Here is a 19,838-nt window from a genome sequence, read left to right as displayed (position 1 = left end):
AAAAACTTTCTCAATGTACTCCTTCTGACTTAGGTACAATTTACTTGTTTTTCTATCTTTGAGAATCTCCATACCAAGTATTATCTTTGCTGGTCCTAAATCTTTCATCTCAAATTCTTCACTAAGCTGGGCTTTGACCTTTCTTATATCTGATTTATCTTTCGTTGCTATCAACATGTCATCAACATAGAGATGTAAATACACAAAAGAACCATCACTGTTTTTCTTAAAGTAAACACAACTGTCAAAGCTACTTCTTTTGAAATCATGAGAAGTTATAAAGGAATCAAACCTTTTGTACCACTGTCTTGGTGACTGTTTCAAACTGTAAAAAGGATTTTTTTAACAAGCAAACATAGCCATCTTTTTCTGAGACTGTAAAATTACCTTCTAGTTGTTGTATGTAAATATCCTCCTCAAGTTCTCCATGCAAAAATACAATTTTTACATCTAACTGCTCAAGTTCCAAATCATGTATGACCATAATACCAAGTAAATGTAACACCCCTAACCCTTATCTGTCGTTGGAACAGGGTTATAGAGCATTACCAGACTTTTCAGATCATATACAAACATGTCATATCATTTAACATACATATCGAAAACCAGTCATAATAAATTATATTGTCCCTTATATGAGCCCTCGAGGCCCAAAATAAGCATTTGAAATAAATCAAGACTAAATCGGAAACTCAGAATTTTTTTTAGAAAATATCAAAAATTTTCAAAGGAGTAGGGGACACACGCCGGTGTGGCCAGGCCGTGTGGCTCACACGGTCAAGAGACACACGCCCGTGTCTCTACCTGTGTGGATGAAAATAGGTTATTTTACAAGCCATATTTCTCACCCAATTTTGTGTCAACTTACAATCAACATTATACTTATCATCAAGCCATAATTAAACATCCAAAACAAGCCGAAATAAGTGGCTAATCTCAACAAATTACATATAGGCCAACATTAAACAAGTTACCTATACATGCCATTATAACCAAAATTAAAACATTCGAAAGTACTGATAGAACCGATGGATAGTGTGATATAACTCCGACAAACTTCCAACCCAATTGAGTTTTCGATACTCTGAAAAGTAAAGAAAAACAAATACGTAAGCAATAAATACTTAGTAAGCTCGTATATACTTTAATCATATCCATTCATTTCAAATGTGAAATTTATAAATATCAAGAATGATCTAAAATTGATATCACAATACTCATGTAGCTATATTCATCAACTCACAAGGTAAATAAATGCACAACATCACTAATACATATTATCCCTAGCATAGTAGGATTTTAAACTAACTTTAACTCTTCTAAGTTTCTTTATTTTCATTTGCATTTCTTTACTTTCTACATTTATTCCATATGTATAACACACCAGTCATAAACATATCATTCAATCGTAGCCACAAGCTAATGCATTTAAACATAACCTTTTTCGAATTAATCTTGTAATAAGTCATTTCATAAGAAATTGCATAACTTAAAACATACCACTCTTTCATGAACACAAGCATATTTTCATTTAAGCACTTACCATTTCAATGCATCTTATAATTAAACATATTACCATTCAACCAATAGCTTAGCACTTGACTAAGCATCAAACAACAACACTTGTTAGCGTACTTGAACATATTTCATATAATTTCAATATCGATAACCTTACTATCTCAATATGTTACACTTGAGTTTATTTCTCATCTCAACTTACATGATTTCCATGTATCAACATATCAAGATATTGGTATATATATCATAATACATATCATTCTCTTACCATTTCTTCATATAAATATATCATTTAAGACAACTCTTGATATTTTACCTTTCCAAAAATGACTTACGGATTTAAGTACATCGTTAATAGAAGTTCGAAAGCTGAACAGAAGTTCATGAGAGCTAAACAGAAACTCATAAGGGTTGAACAGAAGCTCATAAGAGCTTAACGAAAACTTATAAGGGTTAAACAAAAGCTCAAAAGAGCTGAACAGAAACTCATATAAGTTAAACAGAAGCTCAAAAGAGCTGAACGGAAACCCATAAGGGTTAAACAGAAGCTTAAAAAAGCTGAACGGAAAGTAAACATGAAAGTTCGCAACAAATGTTGAACCTCGGTTTACTTGGGTAATTTGCTTCCATTTTCCTCCAATGTCGTCAATTCACCGGATGCCGAATGTACTCAAATCCTGCGTTCAATCCAAACTGAGTATTAATTTCGATAATATTTTTTCAACAATAATTTAATTTAAAAAATAGAACATATATATTACCAATCCCCAATTAACATTCACTTTAATCAAAATTATACATAATACAGTTCATACGAACTTACCTGGTTAAATTGCAGAATTACCAATATTTCGGGGATTTTAAAAATTTTCCATTTTCCTCGATTTTCCACTCAACCTTGATATAAATTAATAATTTCATACAATATATTAATTTAGACAATAAAATAATTCATTTCATGCAATTTGATCATTTTTTACATTTTTACAAAATTGCCCCTAAAATTTTAATTTTATTTAATTTAGTCCTTGAGTCTAAAACATGCAAATTTACCATTTTAATGCAAGCTCATGCTAGCTAAATATTCATGGCATTCAATACAGCCCATTTTATGCTTTTCTATCACTACTAAACTTAAAAATAACATAAAATCTTAACATCCATACCTTATTCTCTTGAAACCAAACTTTAACGCAACTTTCTCTCTCCTTCGGCTTCTATTTCTTGAATCTAACTTGATATTCTAGCTCCCCATAGTCTCCTTATTATCTTTCTCTCTTGGTGGCTATGAAAATTCTTTTGATTTCTAAGTGAAAATGGTGAATTTTTGGTGAAAGGACCAAATTGTAAAGAAAAAATTTTTCTTTCTTTCTTTTCTTCTTTTCACGTTAGTATCATGGAAAGATGAAGATAAATCTTTCTTTCCTTATATACTAAATAAAATATAAATAAATGTCAAATCAATATATTAATAAACTAATATTTTTTATTTAATTATTCTAAAATATCACTAACATCATTATTACTCTTCAAAATTATCTTCCTTTCTAAATGACCATTTTGTCCCTTATGATCCTTCAAAATTCCTCAATTGATTCATCACTCATTTTAGTAAAATTGTGATGTAACCCATCATACTTTTTCCACTTATTCAATTTGGCTCAATTCATCCATTTTTCTTAGTTTTTAGATCCTTCTACCTTTAAAATATTTGCACTATTGGTCCTTTAAAATTTTCATATTTACACTTTAACCGTTCAAATTTTGAGCATTTACTCTTGGGCCACAAAACTTTTCTCACTTTTTCAATTTAGTCATTTCTTGAATTAATATATCATAATATACTTTCCAAATAGATTTTGTTGACATAACTCAAAATTCCCTTTTTTGTCACTTTATTCCTTTATTTTACTATATTAATGATAATATCTCACTTTTTTACTATAGCAACTTTTGGGGTATTACAGTAAAGCTCAAATCGAACTATGCTTCACAACTGAGGAGAATACATCTGTGAAGTCCACTTCTGGAATTTGACTGTAACCTTTTACAATAAGCCTTGATTTATATCCCGGTTCTTTAACTTCTGGAGTCCCTTCTTTCTTTTTAAACACTCATTTACAATGAACAACCTTTTTGCCTTTAGAAAATTTCACAAGATCCTATGTTCTGTTTTTGTAGAGTGATCCCATCTCCTCTTGCATAGCAAACATCCACTTTTCTGAGTCTTCACAGCTAATCGCCTCAGAATAATTAGATGGCTCTTGGTTTGCATCTATATATTCAGCCACATTTAAAGCATAAGCAACTAGATCAGCCTCAACATACTTCTTTGGAGGTTTAATCTCTCTTCTAGTTCTATTTTTGGCGATAGAGCATTGTGGTGGAGAAGCAACTCTGTTCTGAATTTCTGTACTGACATGAGGAGTTGACTCTGTTGTAGATTCCAGATTAATTTGATGCTCCACCTACTTTTGTTGTTCTTTATTGGAAGAGTCTTTAAGAAATAAGTTAGGTAGCATAACAGTTTCATAAAAAATAACATCTTTGCTAATCACAATTTTTCTATTTTCAGGACACCATAACTTATACCCTTTTACACCAGCTTTATAACCAAGAAAAACATATTCAATGAATTTCGGTTCCAATTTTCCATTATTAACATGAGCATACGCAGGACACCCAAATATCTTTAAATTAGAATAATCAGTAAGATTACCAGATCATACCTCTTGTGGAGTATTTTTCTCAATGACAACAGATAGAGATCGGCTGATCAAAAAGCATGCAGTAGAGACTACTTCGGCCCAAAATGACTTTGGTAAGTTGGCATTCAATAATATACACTGAACCTTCTCCATGATTGTTCTGCTCATTCGTTCTACAATGTTGTTTTACTGTGGAGTATAATAAACTGTCAAGTGTCTCACAATCCGTTTTGACTTGCACAGTTCATTAAACTCATCAAAACAGAACTTTAAGCCATTGTCTGTGCGGATGTGTTTTATTTATTTTTCCGTTTATTTTTCAATCATAATTTTCTAAGACTTAAATGCAGAAAACGCATCGTTTTTCTGCTTTAAGAAAAGTGCCCAAATTTTTCTGGAAAAATCATCATTAAGTGGTAGCATATAATTAGCTCTACCTCTCGAAGGCACTTTGGATGGCCCCACAGATCATAATGAATATAATCCAACGTTTCTTTCGTGTTATGGATTCCTCTGTTGAATCGAACTCTCTTTTACTTCCAAAAAATGCAGTGCTCATAAAACTTCAGTTTGCAAATTCCTTACCCATCAAGAAGTCATTTTTTGCTCAATTATGCCATGTCATTCTCACTCATATGCCTTAAGCGCATATGCCAAAGTCTAGTAACATCATTATCTGATAAGGAAGAGGAAGCGACAGTTGCACCACCAATAACTGTAGAATCCTGCAAAACATATAACTTGGCAGTCTTTCTCTGTCTTTTTATCACAATGAGGGAACCTTTGGAAATCTTCAAAATCCCACTTTCAGTTGTGTATTTTTACTTTTTTGAATCAAAAGTACTCAATGAAATCAAATATCTCTTCAATTCTAGAACATGTCACATGTCACTAAGTGTTCTGACAACTCCGTCAAATATCTTAACTTTAATCGTTTCAATATCTACAATTTTACACGAAACATTATTTCCCATCAAAATAACACCTTCAGACACTATTTCGTAAGTTGTAAACCAATCCAGATTGGGACTCATGTGGAAAGTGTAGCCCGAATTAAGGATTCACTCCCCCTCACTTTAGAATTGTTGATAGAAGCGACTAGAAGTTTACTATCGCTGTAGTCTTCTACAACATCAGCTTCACCGAATTTTTCTGATTGTTTTCCCTTTTGATTTGCAGTCTCCCTTTTGATCTTGTTTTGCAGCTTATAGCACACAGATTTAATGTGTCATTTCTTCTTGCAGAAGTTACAAGTAGAAGTTACAAGTTTTACCTCTGTTTGAATACTTTGATCTACCCTTAGATTTACCGTGAGGATTCTGTTCTTGTGTCCATCCACGATCATTATTAGCATTCCGATTTTGTCTCTAACAAACAATAAGACCATCTCTCTTAGAGTCTGGTTTAACCACAAGATGCTTCATCTTATCATATGAGGTCAAAGAATCATAAACCTTATCAACTGTGAGAGACTCGCGGCTATATAAAATCGTGCCTCTAAAGGTTGAATAAGATGGGGGCAATGAATAAAGTAGAATCAACCCTAAATCTTTCTTATCATACTGAACCTCCATGGCCTCTAAGTCTGAGAATCATAAACCTTCCTTCAAACGATAAGCATAAAGACACATTTTCTTCCATAATGCAATGACGGTCTTTTCCTTCATCACATCCCGCAAAATGTCGTTAGCCAAATGCAAATGTAATTGTGTTAATGCCTTTTGATCTTTATGCGTCTTCTCTTCTTCCGTCAATGTCGAAGGCATCTTATCTATCCCTAGCAGGGCATCTTTTGAGTCATCTACGCAAGAACTGCCTACATCTTATCTGCTACAACGCGAATCTGGTGTTGCAATCCTACAACGAAATTTCATACTTCAAAGATGTCATTACCGTGATTGAGATGAACAACCTAGAAGTTTCGATACCAATTTGTGAAAAATAGAACGTTGATAATGGCAATGTATTACAAAGAAAATAGAAAGAAAAATAAATAACACACGAATTTTTACGTGGAAACCCTTTCAGGAAAAAAACCACGAACAGAGGAGAAAATAATTCACTATGTTGAATTCGAATAATTACAAGAGAAATAGACTATGTCTATTTATAGGCTTGTAAAACCATATTCTAATAGGAGTGTGGAATCCTAAGATCTAAAGAAAAAAAGAAAAATTGAAGAAAAAAAATAGAATACAAGCACTTGAATCTAGCAATAAAAAAAGTATGAAAGTATTACCTTTGATTTATAAAAATTTTAATTTATAAAAGTATAACCACATTTAAGATAAATTTTAAGTGATTTTGTAGAAAATTTATTGAAAATCTCATTAAACATTTTCAAAGCTTTAAAATACTCTAAAGCATATTCTAAAAGTGTTTTATTTTATACAAAATATTTTAAATTGATCCCAAGTAGTTATAAAGTTTTTGAGATGGTTTTACAGCAATTTATCCATAAAAAGCTTGTTAATCGCACTAAAAAATGTTTAATAAAGTCTATATTCAATAGAGACGTTTTTTTTTCTTCATTAATGAGATTTTAATAATCTTCAAATGACAATAATTCAAGGTATAAACAAATTTGGTCAAAACATGTAACATTTCATATTTTTTGTCGCTATCGAAAAAGTTGATTTGGGGCCAAATTTGTATATCGGGCTATTTTGAGAAGCCAAATCGAGAGGTTTTCAAAAATTGGTTTCGGGTTAAGTCATGGGTATTTAATTAGAGTAATTATTAAGTTTTAATTAGTGTTTATTGATGGGATGAGAGATTGGGACTAAATCGTAAGATTTGTAAAAATTTTGACGCAATTGTATAAATAAATAAAAGTTGGAATTTGAGACGCAGGAGGTTTTGAAAGGTAATTTTCTCAAGGACCACCTTAGGTAGTTTTTGAATGGTTGAGTCTCATTCTTTCTCACGACCAACTTTTTACTCTCAATTTTTCTCTCAAAATTCTCAACAATTTTTTAAGGTTTATTTTTTATTTTTTATTTTTTATTTCTATCCATCATCCTAGTTTAAGGTTACTTCGATAAACAATGTAAAATCGTGCATCTAATTATTTTTCATATCAAATATAAGGTGTCACAAACGAGCCAATCAAACAAAATAAATTATAAATGCTCTTTAAGTTGCAACTATAGTATTACTCATTCCGGATATAATAAATTGATAAGAAAAATAATACCCTACTATTCTTTTTATAAATAAATCGGATTTGATTTCATGCTGGCATATTTATAAGATTTTGCATGACCATTTCATAGAGTGTTAGATCAACCAGTTAAGCAGAATTTAAAGTTTATATACATTATAAATTATTGAAAGTGTTTATGAAGTCTTCAAACTTCTCCTAGGTCATTAGGTAGCTTTGGTGTGTTAAGCATGTTGATTTTACTAGTATGAATAATTTAGGTAATGTCTACTTTGTTCACTTGAAATCTTCATTCATATTGCAGAGCACAATTTGATCTTGTCTCGTACTTATGTAGATTTAATCATGGGTCGGATTCATCAAGTTTGAAAGTTCGCTTAAAAAATAAGAGGGTTTAAGTAAAATATAGGCTCGAAAAATAGGTTTAAACAAAAAATTAAGATCCGTTTTTTAAATGGGTTGGGCCTCAGGTAGATTTCTTTGCCCGAAGTCCAGCTAGAATCACATGCCTATATTTTTTTTGTATTTTCAATTTATTGAGAAATATTTATTTTAATATTTTGAGTGTATTTGATGTATTATATTTTTAAATTTATTTTTATATAAAAAATATTTTTAAAAAATAATTACAATCGAGCTCGAGTTTAGCGTTTTTAATATAGGTCCGAACTTAGATAAAATTTAAACTTATTTTTCAGGTCAGACTTTGATGTAGAAAGCGAACCTAAAATTCTACATCGACCTGGTTCAAACAGACCTAGCCTATGATGAGGTTTAGATATATGTTATGCTTTAAACTTAAACTCAACTGTGCCTGTAACCTATCTCTCTCTCTCACACAAATCAAGTTGTGGAGTGCTGGGTCATGGTTTAAAAGTGCAAAAGCATAGCAGATAATGGGTGACCTACTTCAGTTTCAGTTTTTCCTCTATGAGCAAAACCCTTGAATATGAAAGATGAACAACAAAATGATGATGCTTAATTTTCAAGAAGTTACCCAAGTAATAAAACTGGTAGAAGCACCTTTATATATTTTATTGCAAAAGGGGAGTACAAGTAAAACCTTAGCCACAAAGCATTACACAAAAGATTTCCACTTAAACCCATCATTATTATAGTATAGATTTAGTGTTTGGAGCACCACCTACCCACTCAAAGCAAGCAAATCCAACACTAGAGTAGACTTTGTGACACCAAATCTTACATTAATACTTTAAAGCAAACTGAAGATATCATATGGCAATGCCTAATCTCGGATTAGGCAGCAGTGACTGCTATTTTCATTCCTGCTTGGCAATGGCCAATGTAATTGCAGATGAAAAAGTTTTGGCCCTTTTTAAGCTTGATCTGATCCTTGCCTGACTTGAAAACTTTAGCACCTTTTGGTGCTTTGCATGATTTGTATCCTGCTCTGTTCACAGCTACCACATTGTGGATTGAAGGGTTGTAATTGAACACTGCAAATAACATACACGATATTAGCCAACGTTCATGGAGTTCAACATCACTGATGATGCTAAACAGTTTATATAGATACTGCTGAATCTAATGGGGAAAGCAACGATTGGAGCATGTGTAAATGCTTACCGAGAGTGTCACCCGCCTTAAAGGGCTTGCCTTTTGGCCAAGCAGCGGCGTTAAAGGTCCACCCACCTCTTCCTCCAACAGTGAAACTTGCTGATTGAGCCACCTCAAAGTGGAGCAACAAGCAGCAGAGCAGCACTGTGGCTGCCACTGCACTGCATCTTCCCTGAACCATTCCTATTTCTCTACAACTTGGAGAAAATAAGAGTGGGGTGCACTGGGTGAGCTTGTGAGGAGGAGCTAGACCAGGGAAGTTGGACCCTTATAATGGGGTTGTTGGTTTAGGGTGACTTGAGTAGGACCCATTGTTTCGATCAAGTCAGTGCCATAAAAATCGGAACCTTTAATGAAATGGTAGTGTGATATTATTGAGAAAGAAAAAGCTAGCTGTGGAATTAAAGTTTCCTAAATTCTAAGGAATTCATAGAACCAAATAAATATAGCAAAAAAGGAGAACACGGAAAAGAAAAGTGATCAAAGCAAATCATAACCTTATGCCAGATGGTAGGTTTAGATTAAATTGATCCCAGGCGGTGAAAAAGCTAATTAACTACAGAATGGTTGAAGCATTGCCTGCACATACATATATAAATTAAATTAACTTTTTTATTAAAAATGCTTTTTTATAATATTACAATTACTCGTTTCATCCTTTAATTATGAGATCGAAATTCAATCTTCATTCATATAAATAAAACATATTTCATAACCATCCGAACTTCCGATAAAAAAAATAGAGATACCCAATTTTTTTTAAAAATTGAACTTATCAAATCGAGAAATTTTTTGTTCAAAGTTGGATGCATACAGTGCACACTATGTTATGAACTTTCTTAGGGCTTAAGCTCTCTTTTCTATGAAAAAAATAATGAGTTCAACGCTTATAGTGGGTTTTTCTTAGTAAAACTGAGATTCGCAAAGATCATTTTACTAATCTCAACTGCAACCATTTTAATAAACTAAAAAAAAAAACAGCTACTTGTCTGACCTTTTTTAACAGTTGCTCAACTGATTATAATTCCATAACTTCAAACAAAAACAAATTATAACTCCATTAAAATTAAGAGTCAAAGTTAAGAACTTGCAGAACCCAATCCACAATATTAGCAGGTTTTCTGCATGGACAAAACTCAATTTCTATATTTAGTTAACTTGTAGAAAAAATATTAGAGAGAGAGAGAGCAAATCTGCAGAAACCCCAATTTTTTTTGTCGATTTCTTAGCAAACAAAAATGTTTTCTTTTTGCATGGAAATTCAGACATCGAATCATCAAACATATATGCCACTGCAAAAATTGTCATTGCAAGACAGCTTAAACACAAAAGAATCCTCAGATATGTATGTTCAATAATAATAATAAAGCACTTGAAGTTTCATTATTCCAATGTTTGTACCGATCCAGAAAGGCTTCACTTTTAGCCCTCTATATCCAAAACTGAAGTATCTTTGGTAATAAAACTGGTGTATACCTTTTACCCAAAACATAATATGCTGCTTCTTACCCTCGACAAATAGGATCATTGTTGTCTATTCTGTTTCAATATCTCTTGCTCCTCTCTTGTCTCGTCCTTCAAGGCTGTCAGTAGTCTCTTCCTCAAGGCGATCGGGGTTGTACTTTCCCATAAGCAGGGTCAATTCTTTTTCAAACCCTTCCTCAAGCTCAATCAGCTCTTCCCAGTACCGCTGTGTGATTGCCAATCTTCCATCTTGATGACTTTTCATTAGCTTCTCCCTCTCTGCCTCGAATTCCTCCATCTTCTTCTCCTGGATTGTTATGGACCTTGAGTTTTCCTCCAACTCAGTAGCACTGAATGTTCAAATTTTGTTGAAAACTATTATCAGATCATAATTACAGTAGAAAGTCAACAAGTTTCAGTTTCAACAAAACAAGACCCTAGTAGCAGCAAGTGACCTTGAATTACCCACGGTCGGAGGTTTAGAGTCCGATATAGTAGGCATCTAAAACTGGTATAGAAATAATCTTTTTCTAAGTTTTGCATATGTTCGAAAGATCATACCTCGTTTTATGTCTAAATATGCATCAGACAAACACAGAAACTTAAAAGGAAAAATAAAGAGACAGATATTTTATTTGATGGACAGAGCAGTATCAAGTCAGCAGAAAACAAAAACCTTCTCAAGGTAGTCAGATCGTATAGACATTCCATCTCAGAAAAGAAAAATCTTCATTACAGCATGAAGTAGGTCATGTGTGACAAAACGAGATATTTTGAATCATAACTGTTACCTGTGCTGATCTTCATTATTTATCAGAGTTGCATTTGACCGCTCAACTCTCTCCCTCGCTGCCCTCTGCAGCTTCTCAAAATTATCTTCCTTCAACTTTATGGCTTGGTAAATAACATTAATTTTCTCCTTAAAATACTGTTCTTTGGCGCCCAACTGCAAATCAATGCATTGAGATAACAAATTAGAAGATTCGATGTCAACTTAAATATACTTATAAAACATGGAGAAGATTCAATGTCAAGCACAAGCATGCCTCTGAACTGACTTCTTAGATTTACCTTAAGTTCAGCTTCCCTACAAGTTATTAAGAAACGACGTGACAATGGTAATAGCATCCACTGAGTATGATCACCATTTTACCAAATAGTGAAACATGGAGAAGGTGGTCCCCGGGCACCCTTCTTGTCCTAACTTGGCAACCATGATTGGCAATAAAAGTAGAGGAATACAAAGTTTTAAAAATGCTACCTCTTCTTTGTTCTGCTCATGCTGCAATCTAGTTTGCTGCCTCATGATACCATATTCCTCTGTCGTCTGGCGCAGCTTCTCACTCAATCGTCCTAGAGACTCTGCAAGGACTTGTGAGGGCTGCTGCTCTTGAGCAACCTTCTTTTTAAGTAGGTTAAGCTGCTGACTATCATCATCTATCTTCTTTATCTGACTCTCAACCATCTCTTGATATGACCTCGTCTCAAATTTCAGCTTGGACTTTCCTGCTTGATCGCATAGAGTATCAAACATGACTGAAAAAGGAAACTACATTGCCAATACAGGTTAAATTATGCATCTTCCACCATCAATCATTCATTAAATTTTTTCTTTCAAGAAAAGGAAATATTTAAATTTTAAAACAAATTATAGAAACAAAACACCAGCCAATTCGGCAAATTTAAATGCATGTTTTAACTACTTCTCTTACTAAAGTAAGAGTATAATTTAAGGCAATGTCGCTTTATCCTAAACAAGAACAAACTGTCACGAACTGGTAAGAGTTGTTTTTGAGGATTACCTCCTGTCTCCATAATCAAGTAAGGCTGTGACTATCAAAGTAATCAAAACTTTGCAAAGAAGCCAAAAGAAAAAGGAACTACAAATCATCTTTTTAAGTTTGCAATGGCACCAAAAGTTGAAAATTTTATATTAACAAATTAAATAATATTTCCATTAGCAAATAGCAAAGTTACTCCCAACCCCCCCCCCAAAAAATGATAAAAATGTGATTTAATCCTTTAAAAATTATAAAGGTATAGGCATTCAATTCCTTGCTACTATGGAGTTCCTTTTATTTCTTTATCTAGCACATGCAAGCACAAGTGTATACACATAGACACGATATTTTGAGAGGAGAGAGAGTGATTTGACCTTGAGAGTGCTGGTTAAATAAATCCAGATCTTCTTTCATGGCAATGTAGCCATAGAGTTGGCGCTTGCCACCTGGACAGAATGGAACCCGTGAACAATCCCAAGCATCCCTATCCCTCCCTTGCTCCTTAAAATGCTTATGCAGGCGTGCAGTCTCTAAATATCCTGCTGCTGAGCTCTCAAAGATCAGAAGACTCATCCCCCGATGCCCTTGTGGACCATATGAGTGTCTTGCTTTTACTGCAGCATACGAGCTGAAGTAATTGAGAAGCTCTTGATTTCCTATTCCAATCCACTGATGAAATGATACAAGAGATATTAAGAGTATATTAATACAAGAGTACAAGAGATATTTTACCAAAAAAGCAATAAATGCTACGTAGCATTTTCTTGGGTTTTCTTTTACAAGATATTTTACTGAAAAAGGTGTAACATTTTGCTTGAAACCAGGGGAAAATAAGATCTCTGAAAACAAAGATGATAGCCATATAGTACCTTGCCGTTTTCATCCTGTTCATATCTTGTATTCATAATGATAACCATTGGAGGCCAAACTATCTCGTGATCTGCAACTCTATCAGTCAGCCCTTCCCACCTGCCAAATGCATCATTGACTGGTTTAATGAAAGCTCCTCTCCTGCGCATCTCCTCAACCAAAAGTCCAGCAAATACACGATGCAGCTTAGCTCTCCGTGTTGTTTTAGTCATGGAATGAGTCAATAAGGGTTGCACACCTCGGTACCAGTTGATGGCTCCTGGCCCACCTTGACATGCTGGACAGTGCCACCGCCGAACCGGAGAAAGAATCTCCTCAACTGTCAGTTTCTCTAAACTTTCAAAAAAAAAATAGAACCACTTGCTCTCCTTGCGTGCTTCATGGCTCTTCTCATCTTCATCTGAACCGGAAACATAATCATCGATATCATCACTATCGTACTCAATATTAGAAACACCATTACCATATTCATCATCAACATTTTCATTATCTCCAATTTCATCATCCAACTTATCACCCACTTCATGGTCGGTTTTAATTTGACCATCCCAAGAATTATTAGAGAAAGTAAAACCAGCTTGATCAGGGTCATTCCTTCCATACTCTGAGGATGGAGATTTTATACTACTATTTCCCCATGTTCTATCACCTTGTTGGGTCCAAGAAACAGCATTTTGAGTTGGCCAGGCTTTGTGAGTAACCTTTTCTGAACCACGATTACCTTGCATCCTAAGTTTCTGAATCACATTCGGATGTCCCCATACATTAGGGGTAGAATCTTGAGGAAACCCAACATTTTCAGCACCTTTGTTATTGGATCCCAATGAGTTCTCCTTGTCACCATCTTGCGCAGAAGCTAGCTTCATGTTTGCCACATTCTGACTTAGGCGATTAACTTGGTGACCAGAACTTTTATACACACTCCGCAAGTCAGGAAATGAATCAGTAGAATCTGCCATTAAGATCTTTCAAACGCTTTCTAGTCCTAGATCACTGTTTGAATGAAAAGATTGGTCAATTTTCTTATTCGATGCCACAATCAAAAAAGCCTATGTTATAACCAAAACTAATATGACAAGTTGGCGACGAGTTAACGACCTAACGACCTATAAATACCGCCCATTTGCTTATCAATAAAACGTCCCAACTGTAAGAATTCCTCAGAAAAATCCTTCCTTTTTTATCCCATCATAGCAAAAGGCAAAGATTCTTTAAGCACTTAAAACAAAAATAAAATACCAATGTGGAATCCAAATAGGCCAATTGTACAGTAAAAACTGAATAATCTCCCCAGGATAAATGTATCTTTTGTTCTTACCAAGATTAAACCTATCTCAATAAATCTCTTTGTAGCTGATCATAAGCAAGGACAAGCAACAAATTAACCGTGGCAGATTAAAACAATTATAAATGAGTAAAACCCATATTTCAGCAATCACTTTGGGGTTCACTATATGGGTTTTAAGAGATCTTCTCAAAAAGCTTAAAACTTGAAAATAAAATTTTAAAAAATAATAATAAAGCACCAATTCAAAGTGTAAGATTACAGAATATAACAATGCGAATAACTGGAATCCATCAGACTACATAACGTACACATTTGCACAAGTAATTGATAAACAATACATTAAAAAACAAAATCATAACGTGAAATAACGTTCTCTGTTTTTTTTTTATGAAACTGGGAAGAACACTAAAGCCATGCATGGCGAGAGATTAAAAAATTAAAAAAGAAAAACACTTTAAAATAGAAAAATAGATTAAAAGCACTATAACTTTTAAGAGAAATCAAAGAATAATGGGTATTTTTACCTGATAATCGTAAGAGCCACGAGAGAGAAGGAGATACCCGCAGAGAAAAGGCAGTGGTGTAGAAGTGAATGGAGAGTGAGGACCACAAAAATAGCTGAGTGCAAGAAGGAGATTTGTGTTGCACGCGCATTGTTGAGAATGGGGATATCTTAACTAATTAAGCTTACCTAATATAAAACTCCTCGCGAGGAATTTCTGTTATCTAGGGTAATATCATATTTGGTATCTGTAATTTTATAAAATATTCAATTTGATACTTATACTTTAAAAATTGTCTAATGTGGTACTTGAACCATCACTATATATTTTATTACAGTACTTATACTTTCATAAAATGTCTAATGTAGTACCTCTACTTTAAAATTCTCCTATGTAATTTCTAAACCATCAATATATGTTTTATTATAGTATTTGACGTTAATATCGTTAGTGAATTGTTAAACCAACCAATATAAATTCGACACGTAACTTTTTTTCCAAATCATCATTTACTAGTAGATAATATAACATTACATTAAAAACTAGATAAAAAAAGAATTAAATTAAATTAAAAGCAAAGAGCTAAACATGGTTAATTTACTTTAATTTTTTTATTTAGTTTTCCATATAATTTTTATATTATCCGTAAGGACTTATGATTTGGAAAAAGAAATTATGTGTCAATTTTTTATTATTTTATTTAACAATTCACTAATGTTGTTAACACCATGTACCATAATAATTAGTACAGGAAAGTAACTCATTACACTTGGTTCTCACTACGGAGAAGTAGTAAGTGATGCTTGTATTTCTTCAAGTGTATGACACTTGGTCTCCCGTACCATCTTTGCAACAAATATGACACAAAGCACATATTGATAGTTCGGATACCACATTAGACATTTTATTAAAGTACAAGAACAATGATGAAATACATATTGATAGTTCAAGTATCACATTAAACATTTTCAAAGTACATTAAACCTTCTATGAAAGTATAAGTACCAAATGTAACCTTATTCCTTTTATATATATTGCTTACTTAAACATTTAACTACAAACATCTCAAATTTAAAAGCAAAAGAAGATACATACTTAAATGCACTAGAAAGCGCGTCTTTCTAATTACTACAATAACAACCATGTCAACGAATTATATATCATTTAAAATTAAATAATTATATTTTTTACTCACGTTGTGAGTATTTCAAAATAAAAAAATTTACATAATTTAATTTATTTAGAATATCATTGAATCTAAGGTATAATATTTTAAATTTAATCATTCTTATTCAAACTTGAATTTGAGATTTATAAATTATAGGATCAAACTTTTGTTAAAGAAGAAAGAGAAAACAAAACGTGGATTGAGCCCTAAATTGACTAGTCATTTGAATATTCAATTAATAGGTAAAAATAATGGTTTTTCTTTTTTAATAATTTCATTATAAGTTCTGATTATATTTGTTTTTGATACAATGTCTAGAACTATCTATACCCCTCCTCAACCCATAAATACTCGAACTCACGTCCTCTTGTATTGAGAACAATGTTCATGCTAATTGGATTAAGACTACAAAAATAATCGTACTTTATGTATTAAAAATTTTAAATAAATATATAATTTTAATATTATCTGCTCTTGTAAAAAAATTAATAATCTTCTCAAATTGTCTTAAGTTGATAATCAAGAAGGTTGAATTTAACTTACATCTCATTGAAGTCAATTAATTTAATAGTATAAATAGAAGGTTGACCTTTGCATTTCCAGGGGCGAAGCCAAAACAATTTTTTAGGGGAGCCGAATAAAATTTTAATTTTTTATAGTCTATACTTTTATAATTTTTAAAGGATTAAATCGAATTTTTATAATTTTAAGGGGACAAAATAGAATTTTATCTTTACTAATTTAAAATTTTAAAAAATTTTAAAGGACTAAATAGTAATTTCCCATTTTAGGGAGTGTTGGGCCCTTGTCAGCCCCTAGCATCCCTATGTGTATTTCACTTTACCCTCTAACCTATCTTTATTTCAAATTTCAAAATGGTAAAATTCACTCTTATTATCATATAGGAAACAAAAATTATTACAAAAAAAAAACAAGGTTAGCATTCAAATAAATACAAAAATCGATTTGAATTCGAAAATTCGAAATTGAATAACTCAGAAATGTGACTCCAACTTAAATAATTTCTATGAATTGACTTAATTTAAATTAAGTTAACCTAAAATTAGATCGACCCGCTTAAAGATGGTCTAAAAATAATTATTTAAGATATATTTAAAAATTATTTAAAAATTACTAAAATTTATATTTAGAAAACAGCCCTCGTAATTGATATTGCATGAAAGTAATATAAGCCCTAAATTGAGTCATACAAATCTCCAGCAAATAAGATTTGATTGAAGCCCATAGAAGAAGATTGAATGTGAGTGAAAAGGAAAACAAAAAATGTGAGAAATATCATTGGATTGGTGGGGGACAAAGGGGATTACTGATGGATCCTAGGCTCTCACATTCCAAGTCTTGTTGAAAGCACAACCATGGGAGTCGTGCAATTTGTTTTCTTACACTAACTCATAAAAAAATTAAATCTATTAAATTATAAGAAAAATTATTAAATATTTATCTAATTTAGAAAAATTGATGTTATTAAATTACACTAACTTAATTAAAATTTATTTTCTTTTTCAATCCAAATTTTCTTATAAATTCTTAGTTAATAGAGTAGGGTATTTATAGATTCATAACTTTCAAAAAATTTTCATGAAAAGAATTAAACTGTAGAAGAAAATAAGAAAAACAACTTTCGATTGGTGTAAGCAGTGAGAATAAAGAAGTCCATACAACAACTACTTTAATTGCTCAATGACTTAAATGAAAATTTTCAAATAATTTAGTAACTATTTTGTAACTTTTTTAAAGTTGAGTGACAAAAATGTAAATTTACTGATAGTTTAGTGAAATGGAGTTAGTTTACTCTTAAAATGTTGGTAGGTATTAATATTTTATTATCTAGAAAAGTCTAATAAATTATAATTATTGACCAAATAGTTGTGTTGTAAAGATGTATCTTTTGTTCATAAAGTTGTATTTTTATCTTATAAAGATACAACTTTATTTAAAATTATCATGTGGAACAACACAATCTTATAAAAATGTATCTTATTAAAATATATATTCCTATTAAAGGGTATCTCGTGAAAAGATACACTTATTGAATGCCTATATAAAAGACTTTTCTACGAATCATTTTCACTATTCTACTTAGGATGTTGAGGGCATATAAAAGTCTTAAAAAATGTTCTATACGCCTCAAAGCGATCATATTTTACCAACTTTATTTTATTTCCTATTATTCTCATCATTTATATTTATTTTTTCTAACATAAAAAACCGTCTTTCTTTTTTAACAAAACTATTTTTAAAAAGATATTATTCATTTAAATTATATTTTTCAAGTAAAATATTTTCTTTGACTCGAATATCGAATATGACATGATTCAGAGTTAATAATCTTTCAGTGGACAAACGCTTTCTTTTTTATAATCTAATTCAATTGCGAAAGTATTTAAAAGTTTTGAAGTTGATACAATGCTTAGAACTACCCATAATTTTTCTAAACCCTTAAATAGGAAGATAAACGCGTTTCAACACGTTCGAACTCATGTCCTATTGTACTGACAATCGACAAATCAATAACCTCTTAACTTAATGATTATAACATAAGAAGTTAAATCCAATCCCTAACATCTCTATTTCTACCCAATACTTCAATTGAATTTTCATATATTTTACTTTTCTGTTATAATAAGGTTATTGTTATGGCGAGTAAGAATGTTGCAATATGATTAGACATCCAAATGGGAGAGGAGTTAGATTTTTGTTCTTAATTAATAATTAGAGTAATTTATTAGGCATGTAAAGAGCGGCTCATCAATGTCGTCCCTTGAGTGCGCCCATTGTTCAAATGGCCATTCAACATTTATTAAAGAAAAGTAAGCCAGATAATCTTTAGTACAAATCTTAAAACAGTTAATGTATGAAAAAAATCACATATTTAAAAATATATAGTTTGAAATTTATTAATGATTTAAATGGGCCACAATTCAAACAGATAATTTAGAGATGATTAAGGCCTTAACGGATAAGGGGATGGAAGATTCAGGCATCACGGTGCTTCGAAGGGTCCAAAAGACTATGCAATCTGAGGGGTAGTGGGGAATTCGATATGTTCCTAGAGGGGAAAACTTAGTTGCGAACCACTTGGCTAAACCCTGACTAGCATGGAAGTCAAGCCTATAGATTTTCGATGTGTCTCCCAATGATGTATTAGGGACTATTCAACAAGATACAGTTTATGATGCTTTTGAACAATTGAGTTGATGTGATTTTGCTTATTTTTCAAAAAAAAAAATCATTAATGACAACATATTAAATATCTATGATATTAAAAAAAATAGATTAGAATGTGAGTAAAATAAAATTTTAAACATATAAATATATCAAGCTAAAAATATTAAATGAATATAATTAATGAATGTAATAATTATGTATAATAAAATAAAGCTTCAGTTGAGTGGTAAGTTAAAAGGATTTACTAATGTAATTAGTATAAGTTCAAATCTCATCATACACATATTTTATTGATTTTTTAAATAAAAAGAATAAAGTATCCTCAAATAATATAACTTATTTTAATTACATAAAAATATTTTTGTAATTTCTCTAACCGAGTTAGTGCCTGATTGACTCATAGCACCAACTTCTGTTAGGAGCAATGTTTTTTAAATCGGGTCGATGATCGAACTAGTCTAGCCATCGGTTTGATAGGTCCGACCGGTTCAATTAAAAAATTATAAAAATTAAATATTTAAAAATTTTGATTCAATCATTTTTAGTCGATTCAACCACCAGTTCAATTAGTTTTTTGGTCGATTCAACCGCCAATTTTATTGATTTTT

At 31.9% G+C, this 19,838-nt stretch overlaps 2 protein-coding genes across 2 annotated transcripts; both read right to left on the bottom strand.

Moving 5' to 3' along the window:
* Positions 1-8,391: 8,391 nt before the first annotated feature.
* On the bottom strand, positions 8,392-9,375 carry LOC107921532 (basic blue protein). Its single transcript, XM_041087488.1, has 2 exons — positions 8,977-9,375; positions 8,392-8,846 (listed from the first exon to the last, which is right to left on the bottom strand). Exons 1-2 carry the CDS (start codon positions 9,146-9,148, stop codon positions 8,647-8,649), a joined length of 372 nt encoding a protein of 123 aa, XP_040943422.1. The 5' UTR covers positions 9,149-9,375; the 3' UTR covers positions 8,392-8,646.
* A 786-nt stretch (positions 9,376-10,161) lies between these two features.
* LOC107922486 (protein SUPPRESSOR OF GENE SILENCING 3) lies at positions 10,162-15,040 on the bottom strand. The gene is made up of 6 exons (XM_016852552.2): positions 14,895-15,040; positions 13,082-14,075; positions 12,587-12,881; positions 11,693-11,937; positions 11,223-11,377; positions 10,162-10,781 (listed from the first exon to the last, which is right to left on the bottom strand). Exons 2-6 carry the CDS (start codon positions 14,039-14,041, stop codon positions 10,502-10,504), a joined length of 1,935 nt encoding a protein of 644 aa, XP_016708041.2. The 5' UTR covers positions 14,042-14,075; positions 14,895-15,040; the 3' UTR covers positions 10,162-10,501.
* Between the last annotated feature and the right edge of the window lie 4,798 nt (positions 15,041-19,838).

Source organism: Gossypium hirsutum, chromosome D01, assembly GCF_007990345.1.
Source record: "Gossypium hirsutum isolate 1008001.06 chromosome D01, Gossypium_hirsutum_v2.1, whole genome shotgun sequence".
NCBI lineage: Eukaryota > Viridiplantae > Streptophyta > Magnoliopsida > Malvales > Malvaceae > Gossypium > Gossypium hirsutum.
This window is presented reverse-complemented; position numbering and strand designations above follow the sequence as displayed.